The 24,704-nt window shown below is 37.0% G+C and overlaps 1 protein-coding gene across 2 annotated transcripts; it reads right to left on the reverse strand.

Annotated features, from left to right (window-relative positions):
• Positions 1 to 2,617: 2,617 nt before the first annotated feature.
• On the reverse strand, positions 2,618 to 22,349 carry SEH1L (SEH1 like nucleoporin). Of its 2 annotated transcripts, none has more exons than XM_036736483.1 (9): positions 22,092 to 22,349; positions 19,185 to 19,235; positions 17,233 to 17,379; positions 11,977 to 12,188; positions 9,797 to 9,895; positions 8,975 to 9,115; positions 8,391 to 8,548; positions 6,108 to 6,261; positions 2,618 to 3,417 (listed from the first exon to the last, which is right to left on the reverse strand). In XM_036736483.1, the coding sequence occupies exons 1-9, from the start codon at positions 22,200 to 22,202 to the stop codon at positions 3,210 to 3,212; spliced, it is 1,281 nt and encodes a 426-aa protein (XP_036592378.1). In that variant the 5' UTR covers positions 22,203 to 22,349; the 3' UTR covers positions 2,618 to 3,209. The 2 variants fall into 2 exon arrangements, with proteins under 2 accessions (XP_036592378.1, XP_036592385.1); XM_036736490.1 differs by having other exon boundaries at positions 2,622 to 5,046; positions 22,092 to 22,330.
• Positions 22,350 to 24,704: the final 2,355 nt, after the last annotated feature.

Here is a 24,704-nt window from a genome sequence, read left to right on the forward strand (position 1 = left end):
AGTTTGGAACAACTTATCCTCAGGGTAACCACAGGATGAATTTTTCAACCTAGCCATTATAATACAGGAAGGCTACATACTAAGTTATAGAGATTACAACTAAATTAAACCCACACTAAAGAAATTAGATAGTTGAAGTATCAAAGTCTGTCAGTTAACAAACATTTATTAAGCTATTACAATGGGCTAGGAGAGCCAAATGCTAGAAATACAAATAGAAGAGGAAAAAAAAAGACAGTCTCTTGCCCTCAAGCTTATATTCTATTGGTGAAGATTATACATAAAAGATAATTTAAAGGGAGGAGGTGAAAGAAAGAAAGAAGGTACCTGAAAGGGAAACAATGGAGAAGTCCAGAGTGCAGCTTGGTGAGAAATGAGATGGCTATCCAGGGTATCCTCTTTAAATAGCGTTTCTGAGAGGAGCTATCCAATCTTCCCCAGGGGCAGATGGTACTTCCAAGGTATGAATTATGAATGCAGAGCTAAAGAGTGTGTGTGTGTACATACTTAGGTACACATGCACTCCTTTGAGCCAGACGTAGCATACTCCCTCCTCCATTTTCCCAACATAACTCCAAATTTTCTCTAAAAGGCTCAGACAAAAGGGAAAATGAATTCCTAGAATATTTAGCTAAATATGGACCTCTAGTCAGAATAGAGGTTCTTAATCTATTGTGTCATGGAGTCTTTCAGTTTTTGGAAGGGGAAGACGAAGCAATTCGGGGTAAGTGACTTGCCCAAAGTCACAGCTAGTAATTGTCAAGTGTCAAGTGCCTGAGGCTGGATTTGAACTTAGGTCCTCCTGACTCTACAGTGGGTGCTCTATTCACTGTTCCACCTAGCTACCCCCGGCCCCCAGTATGTGTTTTTAGATGCATAAAATAAAATACAGAGGATTGCAAAGGAAACCTATCATATTAAGAGTTATTAAAAAAAAAACGTTAAAAACTAAGTTCTCAGACCTCAGGTTGAGAATCTCAATTAAAATTTGTAATGCTACTTTGATGATGAGTAACCTTTTAGCTCTAATCTTAACTATTATAACTACAGGAAGGCACTTTCAAGGTAATTCTGAATGGTTTCTCCCTCCTTAACCCCTTGGATCATTGCCTTTCAATACAATTCAATGAACATTTATTGTTTTGTCTATTATGTCTTAGTATTTACGTTACATATTATGGATACAAAGACAAAAATAAGAATCTCCACCTGAAGGAACTTTTAAGTGTAAAGAAACTAAACCATATTCTTTAATGAGAACAATATATTAAATCCTCATTACCCCCTTCCAATCTTTGGCAAATTAAAAAGGCATCAAGCATATGATTTCATATGACTTTCATATTTTCATAAAGACTTCCTTTTTCCACTATATCATACCAATGGATGAGTCACTGCTACATAACTGAGTACTCCCCTTAACTGAAACCACTTTGTTGAACACATATTGGCCCTGAAGGAGCCAAGATCTGTTTAAATACTTGAAGTGTCATGGTACATGCTATTAATCTCTGCTGAGGCTGAGGGTGGTATATCTCTTGAGCTTGGAAATTCCGAGCTGCAAAGGGCTATATTGATGAGGTATAAGCACTAAATTTGGCATTAATGTGGTAGGCCCCCACCCAAGTAGGAATTACCGGTTTGCTTAAGGAAGGGCAAACTGGCCTCAGGCAGAAAGAGAGCAAGTCAAAGTTCCTAAGCAGAAAGGGGTTGGGAGGGGGGGGAGAGAGGAGTTGGACCCATAAATATACTACCCCTGTATTTCTGGCCTGGGCAAAATGGAGACGCCATCTTAAAAAAACAACAAAGGGACATCAGAAGCTGTATCATCCAAATCATATCTTGGAAAACCATTTCCTCTATAACCTACCTGGCAAGTCGTCATCCAACCTTCGAAGATTTCCAGAGTGTAACAACCCACCATGTTCCAAAAGCAGTCCATTCCCCTTCTGGCTAGCTCTAATGTTTTGCTTTGTTTTTTTCCCTTAAAACCTTTATTTGGCTCTTTGACTTCCACCCATCATTCCTAGTTCTGCTTTCTGGAGCAATGCAAAACAGATAATAGTAATAGCTAGGATTTATATAACACCTCCTAGGTGTCAGCCACTATGCTAAGTGCTTTACAAATATTGTTTGATCCTCACAACAATGCTAGGAAGTAGGTGCTATTATCCCCATTTTACCTTTGAAGAAAAGGAGACAAACAGGTTAAATGACAGGCAAGGCCACAAAACTAATAAGCATCTGAGGAGGGATTTGAATTCTGGTCATCCTGACTCCAGATCCAGAAATCTATCCACTCCAACAGCTGGCTGTCCCTAACCAAATCTTCTTCCACATAACAGCGCTTTAAATAGTTATCATGCCCTTTATGTAAGTTCTCTCCTAGATGAACACCCCAAGTTCCTTCAACCAATCTTCATATGGTATGATCAAGGTCCTTCACTGTCTTGGTAGCTACACTCTGGACACTTCAGTACAACATCTGTTGTACAATTAATGCATGGCCTAATTGAGAAACTTTTAAAATGATGGTGCTAGTTTAGAACTTTCTGGAGCTGTCAATTTTAATTAAAATGATATTCATTCCCTAAAATCTAATGGCATATGAAACCAGTGGATAGTCAGAAATGCATTTATTGAGTAATGAGATCACAATTATAAAATTCGATATTTATGTTTAGAGTGGCAGCTTCTTAAAAATGACCAAACATTACAAATTACGTTTTGCTGCATTATACACAGGAATGGTTTATTTTGCTTAACTAGTCATTTCCAACACCAGCCTTTAGAATTCAAAAACAATTCCTAATATGAGTTTCAAAGGCATGTTGAATTTTATAATTACACACTTTCACGTGAATGTGACAAAGCAAAAACTCAAGACCATGATAATAAACTAAGTACAAAATAAAATGTAAAGGACAGGCACTTTGAAGTAAGCTATTTTTCCACATAGCTTTCACAGTTTATAATGCTTGTACATGTCATATTTCATCAAAGGGTATCAATCAAAGAAGCAAACAGTCCTTTGATGCACAAGCACAAACATATTTAAATTCAAAATTCTGTGTTCCATTTTGCAATACATGCAAGAAGATCCCTGAATTTAGAAAATACCTGGAAAAAATGAAGGAAAAAAAAGCAGCCAGGAATGAAAGCATTTACAAGCATCTGAATAAGGCCTTTTAAATTTTTAAGTGAGTGTTTTAAACCCCTTCATTCTCAGGTAAGGGATTAAGAGGCCGAGAGATATATCGTCTGCGAGGGTGAGGATACTGGAGGTTGGCAGTGTCAGCATCGCAAGAGTGCTCTATCAGAGGAGGAGGAGGAGGAGGAGGAGGAGGAGGAAGGATCTGGGCATAACTGGACCATCTCGATCCAGCCCGTGGGGAATCCAGAGGGGGAAAGAAATACCTGAAACAATGAAGACAGGAACAAAACACCAAAACAAACAAACAAAAAAAAACAGAAGAAAAAAGAGAAAAGTAGTAAATACAAGGAGAACCAAAGAGGAGAAAAGACATGCTGGAAAAAAAAAAGCTTTAGTATATCCATGCCAAAACTAACAGAACATAATAGCAGAAATCAAGGCCCTAGTTCAAAATTAAGATTGCTTAAGCAAGTTTGGAAACTTTAAAAAAAACACACACACAAGGTACAATCTTTTAAACAAAATGATTTTTAAATCCCAGTATGGGTTTTTTTTTAAAGATTATCTTGAAAATTTAAAGGATTTTCTAGTCCAATTACCCACACTTCATTTGATGCTCACTTAGCTGAACTTTAGTAATGCTTCATTTGTAGCAGCAGCATGAGGCACACATCTTATGCAAGTGCATACACAATACTAAGAACCAATTAAAAAAAACTTTCACGTAGTATAGGTAGGTATCACAACGCTTTAATGACTATCTCTCACAGAAATACAATCAGAATGTGTACTTACATGTTTTTCCTGCAAAAAACACAGTATAGCTACAGATTTCTAAGTGAAAGGCTATAAGAATTATGCCATAACATGTTGAATTCTATCATTTTATTATAACTTACCCGTAATACTTATGCACTTTAGTACACTTGAATTATAGATATTAAATGTAAGGTTTAGAACTCTGGGGAACATTTACTGAATGGAACACCTAAATAAATAAGAAAATCCTGGGACATGCCACCTTGAAGCTTCATTTACATGCTGTACTTTTAGTGGAATTTTAAGTGCTTTCCAATTTACAGTACCTTTTAGAATTTGTACTTGGAGGAAACCTTACTCCATGGAATCACACCATAGGAACATACAAGCACATGGTAAAAAAATTCTCTTTAGTAAATACTAATAAAAAATACTTACAAAAGCAGTTTTATAATATATAAATGAATACCAAACAATAAATTTAACTATCAACTGTACAGTTAAATTACTGTCAGTGCATTCTGATTCCTTTAATGCTAACAAATTTTAAATGTTACAAACTAATTACAAGTTATGCCAAATATTAATATGAATAAATCAAAACTACAAAGTGTAAAACAAATTAGCACTCAAAACAATCTTTATGAAAATTGATGATTTATTCAGTCTTCAAATTTAAAAATTATAAAAATTCACCATCCTGTTTATATTGTTTTGGGAAACAAAACCAACAAAAGAGGTCTATTATCTTCCAAATGGAGTAATGTGAGTTCTCTCCCCCCCTCACACCCACAAAGACAACAATCCTTTTTTTTTCTATACTCATAATATTTAGTTTCACAAACATTCCAAAGAACTTTAGTGAAAATTTGTCTCAACAAGAAGCCTCTCCATTTAATTTTCAAAAGTTCCATTAGTGTCAACAAATGGCACTGGCTAGTACAAAAACAGTGTATTTTTTTTAAAGGCCTTTAGGATTGCGTTTAGGAGTGAGCAGGCTGCTGGTGTATCTTGGGAGAGGTCAAACGGTGCTGGGGAGGGGAAAAAGGAGCTTGCTTCCCATTCCTGTGTGCATGCAAGAAGCAGCAAAACTGCAAAGTTACTCCAGTTAAGCTTGAGATCAGCTGTGCTTTCTGTTAAAGGACATAATACAAATGGAGAAGGGAAAATGCATCACAGATCTAAACATACATGGTTATTACTGGCACAATAAGACTATAGATTAAAATTTGAGTTACTGACAAGCTTAAAATTAAAACTACACAAAAGGACTGAAAACCACTCTTGCTTAATCATCATTAGAGCTCCACACTTGGTAAAGCCACCTTGATGAATGAATCTCACACCGAAATTAACCTTACTTTTGGAGAAATTAAAAATATACTCCAGAGTCAAATCATATGGCTTTTGCATATAATTTTTGCAATTTGAAAATTGTTATAGCTAGCTTACAATTGAGTAAATTGCACTTATATAATAAGGTCATAAGATAACCAGATGTCCAGTCACTAAAGTTATAATCTGACACCCATCTTCACAAGTGCACAACTTAAGCAATGGTAAGTAATATCCTCATCTCTATTTAATTTGGAATATGAAAATAATTATTCCTCTTCACAGAGCATTAAGCATTATCAAAAATTCAGTAAAATGGAATCATCAAATGTGCTATGTGAAACACCAGGAATATTCCGTTTCCTACTACTAACACTTTAAGTTAAAAAATAACAGAAAACCCTACCAACTCAGTATCTCTACAAGACTTTAAGTAATGACATTCTTTTAAAAGAATTAATTCAATTTGCATAGGCTCAATGGCAACACAAATAAATTCTCTGTAACAATAGTATTAATGGTCATCAAGCACCACTTCATTTTTCTTAATACTTCAAAATCATAGTATCTTCAAAGTAAGCCATTTAATTCCTAAAGACAGATCATTAAACTTCTAAAGATAATTCAGTTTACTTCGTAGTTGTGATAGCTTTATCAACTAAGTACAAATATGTTGGAAGAGTCATATTATTAGAGATTAATTTCTAAACAACAAATAAGTAATTTTGAGGGGTTTTTTAAAATCTCATCTTCAATATCATAAAACAATCATCAGATTTCTTTTTAGTACAGCTACCAGAATGAAGATGTGGGAAGAACCTATCTTAAAATTCCCAAGCTAACACACAAAACAGCCTACCTGCTAGCTGATGATCCATTTAATGAATTTTGTAGATTTGGATTGTTTGACCCTAAAGAAGCATTTGAGATTCCCTGCTGAGAAGAGCTCCCATTGACTGGGCTCCCATTACCTTTCAAAATACCAGTGCACTTCCAATTGTCCATATAATTAGCTGGGAAAAAAAGGTGAAATAAAATTAATATTCAGTTGCTCAGGGGGAGAAGTTAATTTGTCTCACAAAAGAGTACATCAAATACACAAAAGTACAGATGACATTTGCTTTAAGCCTAAACATTAATAATTATGATGAAAGAACAAATTCCCCTCCCAAAATTTAAAAAAAAATTGATGATGGTTCATGCTACTCATTTACCATTACTCCAAAATTGAAAAAAATTCAACTATGACAGCTGAGAATTTCTATAAATAAATATTTACTGTTAACTAAATGAAGCAACATAGAAAACTGGGTTAAAAATTCCATTTCCAAAAAACTAATAATTATAACTTTTGAGAGAAATTAATTTTCTATTTTATTAACAACCAATTATTAAATTAAGATTAAGGCTTTTTTCTCCTTTATTTCCTCATTTAGGGCCCAGGCCCTGTAGGTGAACCAGTCTCTAAAGGATGTGGCTAACTGATGAGACATCCCACCCAACTAGGAGACCTTACCTCTTGTTTACAGAATTTAATCTAGACAAATTCTTGCCCAAGGAAATGAACCCCTCCCAGCACCCCTTTATTGGAGTATAAGGTGACCCAGATGACTGAGATGAATTCCCTTGTCTAGATTGCCGGAGGTGGCTGAATCTCATGATCAAGCCACATTCTCAGCTTAAGACTTCTAGCCCACTTCCTCATTAAATGTCCACCAATCAAGGCTGACTTCCACTGGACAGGGATGCTCCCTTTCAAAAAAAATATTTAAGATATTCAGTGTCTCCATTAGGGGTCTTTGGTTACTGAGAGAAACCAGTGACCATCAATTTATTATTAGTTAGCCTAATTAATAAATTGGTTATTAATTACCCAGAAATTCTCTCTCTTCTGGTTTTTCATTCATCACACTTTATTATTGTGAATGTCATGCTTTAGTTTCTCAGCTCGAGGACCCAAAAGGTGTCATCTGTGTAGACTGTAAGGACCAAGTGTTACCTTTAAGGCCCAAAATGTTCACCTGTTTGGACTGTAAAGGCCAGGATCCTGGAGGGGTGTAATGTATGTAAGGAGAATTTTGTTATCCTTGTAGAGTTCAGTTTCTCAGAATCCATGGCCATGGCAATGTCTAGTTTCCAGGTGTTAGATAATAACTCCCAGAATAGCCCCAAGGATCCTAGATAGTAATTCTTAGAATTATAGTGACAGACAGTCCTACTGAAGCTATGCTGTGAGATATGGGAGTGAAATAATTGATATTTACTACGCCTGTGAAGAATGATGATATTGCTAAAGTTAACCTGTGAGCTTAATGTTAGCAAGATGCCTTGTCTGTTGCTCTATGAAGCAAGTGGGCACTGGTCAGTGAATGGGGATTCCATGGGGGACCCACTGAATATGCATGTGTGCTTTGATCGGCCCCCATCAAGGTTTGAGAGGATTTATGGGAGTGCACAAGCTGTGCCTGTCTCAATCGACTCCGTCGATACATAGGGGTAGTTGCTGCCCCTTCTCGCTGGCCCCTGTGAGGAGGGTGATTAGGGAATGCTGTAGGAGCTGGTTTGTACTCATTATCAGCAACCCTCTGAGAAGACTAGACTAAAGTAAGATTATTAACCCCTCCAAAGTGGTCCTTCCTATCTGACCAGATCAAGAGCGAACCTGTTAGAGGTTATAGTCTAAAACCTCCAGTGCCTCTTGTGTGTTATCTGTGAAACAGTTATGTCATCCAGTCATTCATTCCCACCTCTGTGACCCCCATGTATCACACTATCCATGGAGTTTTCTTGGCAAAGATACTGGAGTAGTTTGCCATTTCCTTCTCCATTAGATGAAAGCAAACAGGTTAAGTGACTTGGCCAGGGTCACATAGCTACTAATTGTCTGAGGCCAAATCGAACTCAGGTCTTCCTCACTTCAGACCCAGCACTCTATCTACTGAGCCACCTATAAGCCTCCTATTTTTTTCTTATTATAGATACAGTATATTTTGTAATAGTTTAGCCCATATTTAAAAAGCTTCCTTTGTTTAAAATAGAAACTTGTAAAGAATTCTTTTAGACATTATTGTGTCTTAGTTACAAGAAATAACTAAACAGATACTCTATTCATAATGCAACTGTCGTTCACTTGAAATCTTACCTTTCCACAATCTTACACAGCCATCATCTCCAGATGATGCTAGTACTGTCCCCGTTATATTCCAACTCACTCTCCAAACCTGAGAGTTGTGATTATCAAATTGAGCTACTATATGAATCTCAAATTTTGTTGGTCCACCAGAAGAAGTTAATTCTTTCCTGTTAAAGATAAAGTCTTACTGAGGCATTCTGCAAAGGGATTTAACAACATATTCAAAATGAAAAATCCAAATTATCCAAAAATGTAAAAGATTACATCCCAAAAAGGTTAGAGTTAAAAGGAATAACAAAAAAACCTTCAGTTAAAATATGCAGTCAACTTCTTAACTTTCTGCTGTAAATTTATTAATACCTGAAACTCAGAATGAGGCTAATCATCAATGGATATATGCCTAAGGAATTTAAACCAATGAAATAATTATACCAAATAAAACATAAGGAAAGTAAATCTACTCCCACCCTAAAAATATGATGCATTTCTACAGAGTTTAAATTTTCTTTTAATTACGTTGTTTCAGATTATCAGTACTTACATCTTGCCAACCAACTGTAGTATCTTATTTAAAAACTGCTTCAAAAACTCACCTTACAGGTTTTAGCGTGAAAATCCTCACATCTTTAGTTGCTACTGCTAGGATATGGAATGATCTTCCCAAGTTTGGAGCAAATGAGATATCATGGACAGGATCAGTGACTGTCATAAGGGATTCTGCTTTTGCATATTTCCTAAGAAAATTCAAATCACTGGCATAAAGTACTCCACAAGAAAAATAAAATCTTTACCAATATATAATATTTTATCATTTCAAACTGCAAGCACTCTGTAACAGAATTATTTTTTACAATTATTCTCTTCTATAGTCAACTAACATTTAATCCAGATTCCCAAATGGCTTCCTTTATTATTTAAAGTTTAATTTAACATATTTCAAATAAAATATCCAGAGTAAAACTACATTAAAATGGTATCTCAGTTTAATAGTCATTAATACCTATTACTATGAGAAAATTTCTCAAGAAGTACAAATTGTACAAGTCTTTCAAGATCCTACCATCACTCAGGACTGTAACAATGCAGGTACTCATCATCAAGACCATAGTCTTATTTAAACTACAAAATAACTTTTTGACACAAACAGAACAACTTAATTTGCTAATCCGTGTTTCCTGGAAGTGAATTGGGTTAATATTTCCTAAAGATCAACTCTGTATTGGCAACAAGACGAGGTACAATATAACTTATTCTCAGGTATTTTTCATAAAGCTATATTACCTATATACTGGAGCATAAATAGATATGATTAATTCAATAATGAGATGAATACCATTTACTTGAGTAAAAACTCTTAAAGATAAAAAGTATATACAAATCAAAAAGTAAAAAAAAACAAATTTAGACTCTCTTACCTGGTATTTTCATTATATTCATAAATCTGAACCTTAGCAGATACATTTGGACTATTGTCATCACTTCCTACAGCTATCATAGGGGAATGAGCACGAGAACTAAAAATGAAAAGCAAACAGATTACTCACACAGACATATTATGATCATAATAACAATGACTGATAACCGACTTTACATATCTACTTTCACCTCATTTGGCAAAATAGAACTTGGATATACTAGAGTTAAGCAGCTATATAATTAAATATTATGGAGCAATTACCTTGTTGACTCATCTGGGATTCAACTACCTTTGAGGGATAGGGTCTTGCACTCAAATTTAGGGATACATTTATTCATTTTAAAACATGTTACTAGGGCAGCTAGGTGGCACAGTGAATACAGCACCAGCCCTGGAGTCAGGAGGACCTGAGTTCAAATCCGACCTCAGACACTTCACATTTACTAGCTGTGGGACTTTGGGCAAGTCACTTAACCCCCACTGCCTTGCCTCTCCCCTCCCAAAAAAACCAAACATGTTACCAATTATGAGCTATGCAATCTAATAGATACAAAGAATAATACATGTGTTTTCAAAAAATTTATAATCTAGTCAAATAATTATAACAGTTCTTTGGGGTATCTGGAGTGGTATAATGGAAAGAACACTAGATTTGGAGTCATAGGACCTGAATGCATGTGGTTCTGCCACTTACTAGCGGTATTAAAAAAACTTTTGCAGTAACTCTCTAAGACTTGGTCTGCTTATCTGAGAAGTAATGGGAATAATAATAGCCCCACTCACCTCCCAAGAGTTGTTGTAATGGCTTTGTAAATAATTAAATGCTGTTACTTATTATTACCATATCAGACCTTTCTGGATTTGCCTTTACCCACAAAACAAAGGCTTCAAACATTGGACAATCAAGAACAGAAGATATAAAGATATAAAGCACTTTCCCTTATTGAGGCGAAGGACTTGGTCAAAACAACATGTCATTGAAAGCAGCCTTTTATCCTCCTCCCTTCTTTGTGGAGATGGGATACTATGGGTGTGGGATATTGCATTTACTGTCAGATACAGCTGATGTATTGTTTGGTTTTGATGAACTTTTTTTCTTTGCTTTCTAATCTTTGTAACAAAGAATGAGTTACTGGGTAAGGAAGAGGGGAGGAAAATATTTAGAAATGTTAGGTCATTAAAAACAAAAGCAATCCATAAAATAAGATTTTTAAAAGTAGACTCTTAGGATACAACAAATTGTGACAGTAAGTAGAAATAAACTAGCTATTTTGGCAAATCAGAATCCAGATCCAGGAGGAACAGCAGAAGAGACCAGAAAAATAGCCTTTTCCCCAGATGTCACTCTTAGTTCCAGATTTATCCTATGGCCAACTGCACTTCCAGAAGGAAGACGAATTCAATTTAATTCAACAAATACTGAGTGCAAGAAACTCTGCCAGGTGCAATAGGAGATACAAAGACAATTAAGACATAGTCCACACACTTAAAGAGTTTCCATTCTGGGAAGTATCATTCTACTCAGGATAGCATTTATCATGAAGTTATAGACTTTCGCTTTTGTACCTTCTCCCTAACTAGATTCTCAAAGGACATTTCTAAGGAATTCAGCAACACCTTGGCTTGACTGACTTTCCTGCCCCTTAAAGCTGAAAACACAATGGCATCACAAAAGTCAACAAAAATGAAGAAGCTGTTTGTTCTAGCCTCAATTAATAGTGGCCTAACTAATTTAAATAGTCAAACAGTTTTAATATTGTGGAGGCAGATTGTGGGTTACCAGGTCTAAATCACAGACTAGTATAAGTTATTTCTCACACAGTCAACCTATGAGAACATAAATTACACTTACAATTATGTACTGTGAATCAAGTAACTAAAAATTTGAAAAGGTTTACTATTAAAATGCCATGCTGTTATTTCTTACAACATGCTTTAAAGAAAAAGCTCTTTAATTACAAAACATTTTACAGAGAATTTGAGGTGCTAATATTAAATGGCAAGTGTCTTTTCTACTATGAAGACGTGACAAGTTATATTGTAGATTTTCACACTAGGTCATTCAGAAATTAAGACTTTCCAAACAAATTTTTTTTCCTAGCTTTTCTTAGACATACAAAGCAAAATATCAAATCATTGCCTTTTTTTTTTAAATCAAGAGACTAGGATATGGCTTACCTTGAAGGATTCCATGAAATACAACTACAGCTTAGCTTACATGAGATTTCATGCTGCAGTGACCACTGACTAAGATTCATAACATCTGGAGCCTCATATATTCTCACTACACCATCTGCTGAACAGGTTGCTAACATAAGGCCCATATGCTTAGGAGCAAACTTCACATCAGTCACTGATGTTCTGCTATCCACCAAAGTGGTCCTTTTAACCTAAAAGAAATAAATCAATAAATCACTAAAGTATATCAAGTCAACAAGCATTTATTAAGTGCCTACTATGTGCCAGGCAATGAGCTAAAAGTACCAAATAACCTTTTATTCCCTATATTTTCCACAAAGTCCTAATCAAAGGGTATGCAGGTGACCCTTGTTTCTTGAAGGCCATACTAGGGCGGAACTATCACTGGTAAGTAAAACCTTGCTGCAAAAGCTTCATGTTTACTCCTGGCAACAGACTGAATCTGATGTCTAAAGACAAACCTGGATAAATACAAAGAAACTCATCTCCAATAGGTTGGCTGCTTGATGATGAACTCTTTGAACACGACTATCTATAAAACTGAGAAGACTACAAAAGCACCCCTTGGTTTTGTATAATCCTTTCTGTCTTCCACAATAACAGGTGTTGAATGGCAAAAAAGGAGATAAGGAGGGTAAAGAATCACACAGTTTTTAGACCAACTATAAACATTAAGTACTCTCAATGTGAGATCTTTGCCAAATACTGGTAAATGGACATAGTATTAGAAAACTGAACAATACTGATAACCTTGATAAAAAACAAAACCAGAGGACAATAAGAAAGTGGTTTACAGTTTCTCCTTGAAGAGGAGAAAGAACTGATAGAGTTGGTTTCACTATGTACCTACCCAAAAGAAACAAGAAACATTATTTCCTAGGACACATGGTAAAGCGTTTGAGATAAGCATAAAATAAAAAGATCACCAAGGAGATAAGTGTAGCTTATGTACCAACAGCTATGACAGAAGATGAAGAAGTAGAGAAACTCTATGAAAATCTAGAGAAAACCTTCCAAGTCAGTAAAAACTTGCTTAGGCATACAGCAGAGTTGTTGTTTTTTTAAATATGAAAGTTTATATAAAACTCAGTTTTATATATGTTACATATAAAATATATAAACTATAAAAATATAAAATTAAGTTTGAAAAAAAAAGGGGAGGGGGGAAGCTAGTGGTGCAGTGAGTAGGGTACCAGCCTTGGAATCAGGAGGACCTGAATTCAAATCCAGCCTCAGACACTTGATACCTGTACTAGCTGTGTGACCTTGGGCAAGTCACTTAACCCCAATTACCTTCCCTTCTCCCCACCCCCCCAAAAAGGGCAAAGGCTTGCAGAGTTCTCAGAAGTCTCATACTTATTTATCATGAATATTTTATTTGAAATGCAAAATGGATGATATTGATTACATTAAACTGAAAAGTTTTTGCACAAACGAAGCCAATGCAACTAAGGTTAGATGGGAAGCAGAAAGCTGGGAAATAATTTTTACTACCAGTGTTTCTGATAAAGGCCTCATTTCTAAAATATATAGAGAATTGAGTTAAATTTATAAGAATACAAGTCATTCGCCAATTGATAAATGGTCAAAGAATATGAACAGGCAGTTTTCAGAAGAGAAACTAAAGCTATCTATAGTCATATGAAAAAATGCTCTAAATTACTATTGATTAGAGAAATGCAAATCAAAACAACTCTGAGGTACCACATCACATCTATCAGATTGGCTAACATGACAAAACAGGAAAATGATAAAAGTTGGAGAAGATGGGAAAATTGGAACACTAATGCATTGTTGGTGGACTTGTGAAATGATCCAACCATTCTGGAAAGCAATTTGGAACTACGCCCAAAGGGCTGTAAAATTGTGCATACCCTTTGACCCAGCAATACTACTTCTAAGTCTGTATCCCAAAGAGATCATAAAAACGGGAAAAGGACCCACATGTACAAAAATATTTATAGCAACTCTTTTTGTGGTGGCAAAGAATTGGACATTGAGAGGATGCCCATCAATTGGGGAATGTCTGAACAAGTTATGGTATATGAATGTAATGGAATACCACTGTGATAGAAGAAATGATGAGCAGGCTGACTTCAGAAAAACCTGGAAAGACTTATATGAACTGATGCCGAGTGAAATGAACAGAACCACAAGAACATTGTACACAGTAACAGCCACATTGTGCAATGACTGACTTTGATAGACTTAGCTCTTCTCAGGAATGCAAGGACCTAAGACAACTCCAAAAGACTCAGGATGGAAAATGCTGTCCACATCCAGAGAAAGAACTTTGGAGTCTGAATGCAAATGAAAGCATACTATTTGCTCTCCTTTTCTTTTGTTGTTTGGTTTCTTCTTTCTTGTGGTTCTTCCCATTAGTTCTAATTCTTCTTCACATCATGACTAACGAGAAAATATGTTTAATATGAATGTATAAATAGAGCCTATATCAGATTGCATGCTGTCTTGGGGAGGGGAGAGGAGAGGGAGGTGGAGAAAATTGAAAACTCAAAATTTTATGGAAGTGAATGCTGAAAACTAAAAATAGATTACATTAAAAAAAAACTTCTAAGCATTCCTATACATTACTGACAAAGCCCAAGAGCAAGAGATAGAAAGAGAAATTCCATTCAAAGTTACTGAAGGTACTATAAAATATTTGGAAGTCTATTTGCCAAGACAAACCCAGGGCCTATGTGAACATAACTATGAAACACTTTTCACGCGAATAAAATCAGATCTAAATAAATGGAGAAATATCAGTTGCTCATGGTTAGGCCAAGCTAATATAATAAAAATGACAATTCTACCTAAATTAATCTATCTATTCAGTGCCATACCAATCAAACTACCAAAAAATTTTTTTACTGAACTGGATAAAATAATAACAAAATTCATTTGGAAAAACAAGAGGTCTAGAGTATCTAGGATATTAATGAAAAGACATGCTAGAGATGGTGGCTTAGCCACACCAGATATTAAACTGTACTACACAGCAGCAGTCATCAAAACTGCCTGGTACTGGTTAAGAAACAGGGGTGTGGATCAGTGGAATAGGATAGGTACACAAGTAGGTGAAATCAACAAGTTTAGCAATCTACTCTTTGATAAACCCAAAGAGGCCAGTTTCTGGGCTAATAATTCACTATTTCACAAAAACTGTTGGGAAAATTGGAAAATGGTAGGGCAAAAACTGGGCATAGACCAATATCTTACACCATATACCAAAATAAAGTCAAAATGGGTTCATGATTTAGGAGTAAAAGTTGATACTCTAAGTAATTTGGGAAAGCAAGGAATAGTCTACTTATCAGATTTGTGGAAAAGTAAAGAATTCATGACCCAACAAGAGATAGAGAGCATTACAAAATGCAAAATGGATAATTTTGATTATGTCAAATTGAAATGTTTTTGTACAAAAAAAGCCAATGCAACAAGAATTAGGAGGGAAGCAGAAAATTGGGAGAAAATCTTTGCAACTAGTATCTCTGATAAAGGCCTCATCTCTAAAATATACAGGGAGCTGAGCCAAATATATAGGAATACAAGCCATTCCCCAATTGAGAAATGGTCAAAGGATATGAACAGGCAGTTTTCAGAGGAAGAAATTAAAGCTATCTACAGGCATATGGAAAAATGCTCTGGATCGCTGCTGATTAGAGAAATGCAAATCAAAACAACTCTTAGATACCACATCTCTCCTGTCAGATTGGCTAAAATAACAAATCAGGAGAATGATAAATGCTGGAAAGGATGTGGGGAAATTGGAACATTGTTGCATTGCTGGTGAAGTTGTGAGCTGATCCAGCCATTTTGGAGGGCGGTTTGGAACTATGCCCAAAGGGCTATAGAAATGTTCATACCCTTTGACCCAGCAATACCACTTCTAGGGTTGTATCCCAAAGAAATCACGCAAGCGGGAAAAGGACCCATATGTACAAGAATATTTATAGCAGCTCTCTTTGTGGTAGCCAAGAACTGGAAATCAAAGGGATGCCCATCAATTGGGGAATGGCTGAACAAGCTGTGGTATATGAAGGTGATGGAATTCTATTGTGCCATAAGAAATGGGGATGATGCAGACTTCATAACAACCCGGAAAAACCTACACGACATAATGCTGAGTGAGCGGAGCAGAGCCAGGAGAACGTTGTGCACAGCCACAGATATATGGATTCCGTGAGGACCAACTCTGACATACTGCGCTTTTCTCAGCAACCTAAGGGGCAAGGACAACTCCAGGGGACTCACGATGGAGAATGCTATCTTCATCGAGACAAAGAACTGCGAAGTTTGAATATAGACTGAGGCACACTACATGCTTGCCTTTTCTGCTTCTCTTTTGTTTTTGTTTTTGTTTTTGGGGTTTTTTGTTTTTTTTTGGTTCTGTTTCTTCTTTCTCATGATTCATTCCATTGGTCAAAATTCTTCTCCACGACTTGACTAGTGCGTAAATTAATTCAATGCGAAGTTATACATGACAGTTATATGAGACTTCATGCCATCTTGGGGAGGGAGTGGGGAGGGAGGGGAGAGAAACTGGAACTCAAAACTATGTAGAACCGTGTGTGGTAAACGAAAAATAAATAAAGAAATTTATTTAAAAAAAAAAAACTTCTAAAAGGAATATTTTCTTCCAGGAAAAAAGTCCAACTGGACAGTACTGAACATGGTGAGCAAGCACTAATCACAAAAATAAAATAGACTATCTTAACACAAAATAAATAACTGGCTACTGATATGGAAGTCAGATCAGAATCTGCTGTCTCAAGTAGTCAGACTATCAACTAGTTAGAGGTGAAAATCAACATCAAATTAGAAAAAATAAAATAAAATGACCCCCCTCGATCTCTTCAACCAGATTTATCCAAATGGATCACTAGTGCCAAAAAATAAGAAATGAAAAAAGGCAAAGAGATTTATCACCATTTTGTCAGATTTCAACTGATGTAAAACAGTAACTAGAGGGAAAACTAAAAGTCCAGAAACCAATTTAACCAACAAAGCCCAATCTCCTTGACTGGCCTTGCCGTTCCATGAAAAATACACAGCAAGTTGAAAAGTGAAGAAAATAGCAGGAAGGGAAAGAAGGAAGGACAGAGGGAATGATGAAACAAGAAAGGAAAGAGAGAGGGAGAGGAGGGCAATGTGTTTTGATGGGGTAAAGTGTCATAGATAATAATCTGCAAACCTTCTCATCAGTGCCATGTGAACTACTAGCACATGACTCACCCAATGACTCTGTCCTCGAAGTTTGTCATTGGATTCTCCCACTATTTCTTCCCAAACAGCAGCAGTTCTGTCAAAAGAACAGGAAGCCAAAACCTGTCCAAATTCAGGATGTGCCCATGTCACACGCCACACCGAACCACTGTGAGTCTGAAAGAAAAAAAACAGCATTCTAAGGGGAAACAAAACCTCGAAATGACTCAGAAAAGAAATAACAATATTCCCAAACTTTTTTGCATAAAATTACTACTATCCCGCCCCCATCCCGTGGCTCAGCACCAGGGCTTATCTCATGAGAAGGAACGTAGGAAGGCCATTCTATTTCCTCACTTCCTTTCTCCCCTTCAGCTCCTATGCTCCCAGGACAGATAAGCCTATACTCCCAAAGAACCACTATCATTATCTATATGTACCACTATATTTCCCTAAGGGATCTACATGGAAAAAAAAAAAAGAAAAAAGAAATGTGAAGAGAGATGAATACTTTTTATCCCACTTGTTCTCTATTTTTGCTAATGTTCAAACCCTTGAGAAACCTCAAAAGGATTGTATGTGTGCTTCAGAAACAGAAGAGTAGGGGAGAAACTCAGACACTGAACTCCGTTTCACAGAATCTAGAGAAGACAAACTACTCTGATTGGATAAGGTAGGCCAATCAATAGATGGCTCTCACTGAGAAGTAGTTTAAGTAGGAGGTCCTAGATTGGCACTACTCTTTACCCCTCCTCTTCAACAGTCCCTGTCCTTGATAGCTCCCCAATCCCACTGGAGTCACCAATGCTACTTAGAAGAATTTGCAAAAATTAGAAGAATTTGCAATCTAATTAACTTGATGGGAAGTGACAAGAGGGAGTTTTTGATCTGGCTGCCAAAACTACAATATTTAGAAGGGGGAGGTAAGGGGAGGAAAAGCTGTAGGAAGCCATGATCTTGGCATCCCAAGTTGGATCTCTGAATGCTTTTTCCCAAAGAAACATCATTATACACTGTACTTAGGACATATAGTATAAATACTATACTTGAGCTATATTACAGAGGTTAAAACATTTGTGTGCTGGCCATGGAAACATTTATAGTCGAAAAATGTATTCTGCTTCCATACAACTGACTTACAAAATCAACTTCTGGAAGAGGGCCTGTTTCTATGTTGATATGTTTCAGAATTATAGACATAATCCTTTTTCACATTAAATTACAAATCAGAGCACTTTCTTTCATACCAATATTTCCTACAAGATGCAACTGCCATCATTCAACGTTGAACAAGCTATCTTTACTTCACTGTCTGGTGATCATTTCATCTAGGAATTGACTAGTACTTAAAAAAAAAAAAACACACACACACACACAGTAGGACTGAGACTGCCTGTATATTTGACTTTAGACATTACCTAGAAAAACTGCCCCATGAAAAGAGATCCTCCTTAATTTTAGTACCTTCCTTTTGAGACTACCTCCAACTTCTCCTGCTTTTAGCCTGTTTCTACAAAGCTGTTTGCATGTTGTCTCCCCCATTACATGTTAAGTTCTTCGAGAGGAGGTATGGTTTTTGCCTTTCTTTGTATCCCGACACTTAGCATAGTGCCCAGCACAAAGTAGGTACTTAATAAATGTTTATACTAACCTACTAGTCTGCCTATAAAATGGTAATGTTAATTATCCTCCTAACAGACAAATCAATCTTTTCCTGATCTTGTGCTCATACATTTTCAGTTTTTTACTCTCACTGTTTTAGATCTGTGTACTGTATGTGGAAAGGAATAGGATAGTTTTATTACATCTCATGACTATTAGGATGGAATTCAAAACACTGAAAAAAGTCCCACAAATATTTTCCCCAAAGACTGAATAGCAACACCATTAAGTTAAATATTTTAATTTAGTACAGCATAGGAAAGTATTATCCAAAATAATCAAAATCATTTTTAGAAATTACAGTTAAAATCAGTATTTACCTTCCAGCTAGCAGTACAATGCCAATCCCCACTTTCACTTTTGTCCCACACCTGTAAGAAAATCAAGATTTATCATCAATACCTGTGTACCTTCAGTAAGAAAAGTATTTTAAAGAAAACAAATGCCAAGTGAATACAAAATACCACTCAATATCAATGTAGTGCAGCAGAAAGACCTCAAGATTTATAATCAGAGGAACTGGTTCTGAATCCCAAAACTCTGCCACTTACTACTTTTGTAATTGTTTCCTCATTTGTAAAATGATGGAGTTAGATTAAATAACCTCAAGGTTATTTCCAGATTTAAGTGTATGTTATTATAATCTTTCTTTGAAAATTTTGCATTTGTCCTATGTACTTCTTTACAAAGCAAAAAAAAAAAATGATTTGGTAAGGTATCCCAAGTTACCCAATTATCCTAAATAATAAAATGAAAATAACTTCTACCCTCTGAGACAATATTTGACAGCTTCATTGTACTATGAAACCAGTATTAAAAATTATTACTTTTTACATCCTCAATTATATGTCACTGCATGCTCCAACAGATAAATGGTCAAATCCAAGCTATTAACAACCACCAAATGAAAAAATGCTCCAAATCAGTAACAAAGACATATAAATTAAAACAAATTTGAGGTATCACCTCACACCAAGACTGGCAAAGACAACAAAAAAGGAAAATGACAAATGTAGGAAGTGCTGCAGGAAAACAGGGACACTAATGCATTATTGGTAGAGCTGGGAGTCAGTCCAGCCATTCTGGAAAACAATTTGGAACCATGCCTAGAAAGCTACTAAACTCTGCATACCCTTTGGCCTAGCTATACTACTACTAGGACTCTAACCCAAAGACATCAAAGTTAAGAGGAAAATAATACCTATCTGTACAAAAATATTTACATCAGTTCTTTTATTAATAGCCCCAAACTGGAAACCGAAGGGCTTTCCTACTCTTGAAAAATGGCTAAACAAATTACAGTGTATGAATGTAAAGGATTATTGTGCATTAAATGATGAAATAGACAGTTTTAGAAGAAACTGGGAAAGACTTTTGTGAACTGACGCAGAGCAAAGTGAGTAGAACTAGAAGAAAAATTTATATGATAACATTGTAGAGAAAAACTTTGAAAGAATTTAGAACTCTGATCAATGCAATGATAAAACAGGAATGCAGAAGACTAATTCACCCACTGCCATAAAGGTGAAGAACTTAAAATGCAAAGACATACACATTTGTAGGCATTGTCCAGTTTGAGAATCTGTTTTCCTGGACTGCATATTTATGATGAGGGGTATGTGGCTGCTGTTCAATGTTGGAGGTGGGGGAAGGCAAGGTTAAGAGGTAATGGGTGGCACAGATTACAAATGCATGTAAAAAAAAGTTTATTTTTAAAACAGAAAAATATGGGCAGCTAGGTGGCACAGTGGTGGGCCTGAGGTCAGGAAGATTCTTCTCCCTGACTTCAAATCTGGCCTCAGATACTGTGTGACTATGGGCAAATCACTTAACCCTGTTTGCCTCAGTTTCCTCATCTGTAAAATGAGCTAGAAAAGGAATCAAAACCTCCCCAGTATCTCTGCCAAGAAAACCTCAAATGGGGTAACAGAATGAGACACAACTAAACAACAACAAAGAAAATAATATAAGCAGAATAAGAAAAATCTAGATAATCCTACATTATGGATACCATAGATAACTAAATTGTGTAGACTAAACTAGAATCAGGAAACACATTAGAGGTCAAGAAAAAAATCAACTACACTCAAGTGTCCTTCTGGATGTAAACATTACTAGTCTTCAGTCCTGTATCTGTTAAGTTCTGAAACTTTAAATATAAGTAAGGATTCAACACAATTTTATCACATTAAGGTTAGCTATTCTGGCAGCATGTAAAAATTCTGGAGTAGTCAAGTTCATAAAATAACTCTAGAGCACATTTCAAATCATATTTAATAAATGCGCAGCATCAAAGAATTGGATTTTAAAAGGAATCTTAGAGTCATAATAAATTCATCGGGTATAAACTTATCTACGTATTTTTTCTATTAACAAGTAAAAGTTTCACAACAAAGACTCTATTCCAAATCGGAATATCTAACTAGAATTATATCTTTTCCCTTAGTTTCACCAAACCAGTCTTTAGTAATTATACACATATAAACCCTAGAGACATACATAGGTTTAATCAATTTCCTGAAGCAGATGGGAAAAGGTACTATATGTGGTCCCTCCTAACCCCAATATTCAATAAATATGGCCAGTGCTACTCCAGGTATTGGAATTAAATCTCATGAAAAAAATTCGATTAATCAAATGAGAGAAAATATCATTGTGTAAACTGGCTGTTTCTTACAATTTTCTTTCATGTTCTTTGCATATTGAAATTCTGTTTGTTGAGCATTAAATCCACAATAAAAGAAAATGCCCTCGCGTTTCCCTGGTTTGGGGAGCAGCTCCCAAGAAAGAAAGAAAGATGTCCTTTCTGACTGAGCACTGACTCCCAGGCTGGAAGCCGAGGCCCAAGAGCGCTTTTTTAACTTGAAGTGGAGAACCGCCCTTGCCTGCCCGCATCCAGTACAGGAGCCGCTGCAGACACTCCCCGGGGTCACATACGGGAGCCCAGCCCCGTTACGGGTTCGCAGCGCCGGGACCTCAGTCCTACGTCCGGCTGAAGCCAGGGAAACAATGTTACCCCGAGCTCTCCCTCCCCGCCCCCATTCAGTCGCTTCTGCGCACGCGCCGTGAGCTACCGTGGTGGGGTTGCGCCGGTAGGTAGCCTGAGAAGCCTCACTGAGTGCCGCAGCACTGAGGCCCGCGGACAGGCAGCCGCCCCAGCTGCTGAAGCCCAGAGACGGAATTCATTTCTCCTGCCTAGGCTTTTCCCACAGGCCTATCTGCCTCACCTTCACACTCTGGTCACTGGAGCAAGTTGCCATCCGCCGCCCGTGGAAGTCAAAGGACACATCATGGATTAGATCCTTGTGATCCGCCGCGATACTGCGCGCTACGAACATCGCTGCCGCCACGGCGGGGTTACTGCCTATTCGCCCCCGGCCTTGAGCTTCAGACTTCCGAAGGCAGTCCCAGGCACACGCGGGCCCTCCATGCACTGGGCGTCCCGAGTGGCGCGCAGCCGGGAAAAATGCGCATGCGCGCTCCCAGCCCCCTCTGGGTAAGTGGGAGCCCGTGAAAAAGAGCGCTTCCCGGTAGCGCCAGTATGGGGCGCTCTAGTTACCCACAGCCTTGGTGCCGGCGTCACGTCTGCGTCCGCTACCTTCCCCGCAACCCGCGAGAAAGGGGCTAGAAAGAGCTGGAGTCTAGCGAGGGTCTAGTTTGTATTAGTTACGTTTTCCTTTTTATGATGAACTTAAAAATCGTCCATAAAAACAAACCTTTCCGCATACAAAGAACAAGGAAGGCATTTGGATAAACAAGTTCTGATCCTTTGAGCTTTTTTTTTTTTTAAAGAAATGTACGCATAAAATTAAGGCAGTAACAACACTGCACAGCGTTTCCCTGTCTGCACTTTTCTGTTTCCTTCTGTGCAGCTTTTTAAAAGTTTGCTTAATGATATTGATATTCTTTGCTATCAAAGCGACCCACCTCTGTCATATATTGGCCTTGTGACATTGGGCAAATTACTTAACCTCTCCATGCCCTACGCAACTGTGGAAGATGCTAAATTGCAGGTGTGCCAATCTGCAATGGTAGAGGGAATTTCCTCACCCTGGAGTTTTCTCACCTCTACCAATGAAAGTAGAGATCTAGACCCTATGCACCTATTGCTAACCATTAACATATCTCACTCCCTCAGTAGAAAGACTCCATTGTAAATTTTTTTTAATTCAATTTTTTTATTGAATTTATTTAATATATTTAGTTTTCAGCATTGATTTTCACAAGACTTTGAATTACAAATTTTCTACCCATTTCTATCTTCCACCCACCTCCAAGATGGCGTATATTCTGGTTGCCCCGTTTCCCAGCGAGCTCTCCCTTCTGTCACCCCACTCCCCTCCCTCGCCTTTTCACTTTCTTTCTTGTAGGGCAAGATAAATTTCTATGCCCCATTGCCTGTGTATCTTATTTCCTAGTTGCATGCAAAATTTTTTTTTTGTTTTTGAACATCTGTTTTTAAAACTTTGAGTTCCAAATTCCCTCCCCTCTTCCCTTCCCACCCACCCTCCCTAAGAAGTCAAGCAATTCAACATAGGCCACATGTGTATCATTATGTATAACCCTTCCACGATACTCATGTTGTGAAAGACTAACTATATTTTGCTCCTTCCTAACCTATCCCCCTTTATCCAATTTTCTCCCTTGACCCTGTCCCTTTTCAAAAGTGCTCGTTTTTCATTACCTCCTCCCCCATCTGCCCTCCCTTCTATCATCCCCCCTTTTTTACCTTCTTCCTCCTTCTTTCCTGTGGGTTAAGATACCCAATTCAGTGTGTATGGTCTTCCCTCCTCAGGTCAAATCTGATGAGAGCAAGATTCACTCATTCCCCCTCACCTGCCCCCTCTTCCTTTCCTACAGAGCTGCTTTTTCTTTCCACTTTTATGTGAGATAATTTACCCCATTCTATCTCACTCTTTCTCCCTTTCTCAATATATTCCTCTCTCATCCCTTAATTTGATTTTATTTTTTTTTAGATATCATCCCTTCATATTCAACTCCCCCTGTGCCCTGTCTATATACACACACACACACACACACACACATACATATATACATACACATACACACATATATATACATACACACACATATACTTATGCATATTTCCTTCAGCTACCCTAATATCGAGGTCTCATGAATCATACACATCATCTTTCCATGTAGGAATGTAAACAAAACAGTTCAATTTTATTAAGTCCCTTGCGATTTCTTTTTCTTGTTCTTTTTCTTGATTACCTTTTTATGCTTCTCTTGATCCTTGTGTTTGAAAGTCACATTTTCTATTCAGCTCTGGTCTTTTCACTGAGAAAGCTTGAAAGTCCTCTATGTTATTGAAAATCCATATTTTGCCTTGGAGCATGATACTCAGTTTTGCTGGGTAGGTGATTCTTGGTTTTAATCCTAGCTCCACTGACCTCTAGAATATCGTATTCCAAGCCCTTTGATCTCTTAATGTAGAAGCTGCTAGATCTTAGATTATTCTGATTATGTTTCCACAATACTCAAATTGTTTCTTTCTGGCTGCTTGCAGTATTTTCTCCTTGATCTGGGACCTCTGGAATTTGGTGACAATATTCCTAGGAGTTTTCTTTTGGGGATCTTTTTAAGGAGGCAATCTGTGGATTCTTTCAATTTCTATTTTACCCTCTGGCTCTAGAATATCAGGGCAGTTCTCCTTGATAATTTCTTCAAAGATGATATCTAGGCTCTTTTTTTGATCATGGCTTTCAGGTAGTCCAATGATTTTTAAATTATCTCTCCTGGATCTATTTTCCAAGTCAGTGGTTTTTCCAATGAGACATTTCACATTGTGTTCCACTTTTTCATTCCTTCGGCTC

The sequence above is a fragment of the Trichosurus vulpecula genome, chromosome 1 (genome assembly GCF_011100635.1).
Source record: "Trichosurus vulpecula isolate mTriVul1 chromosome 1, mTriVul1.pri, whole genome shotgun sequence".
Lineage (NCBI taxonomy): Eukaryota > Metazoa > Chordata > Mammalia > Diprotodontia > Phalangeridae > Trichosurus > Trichosurus vulpecula.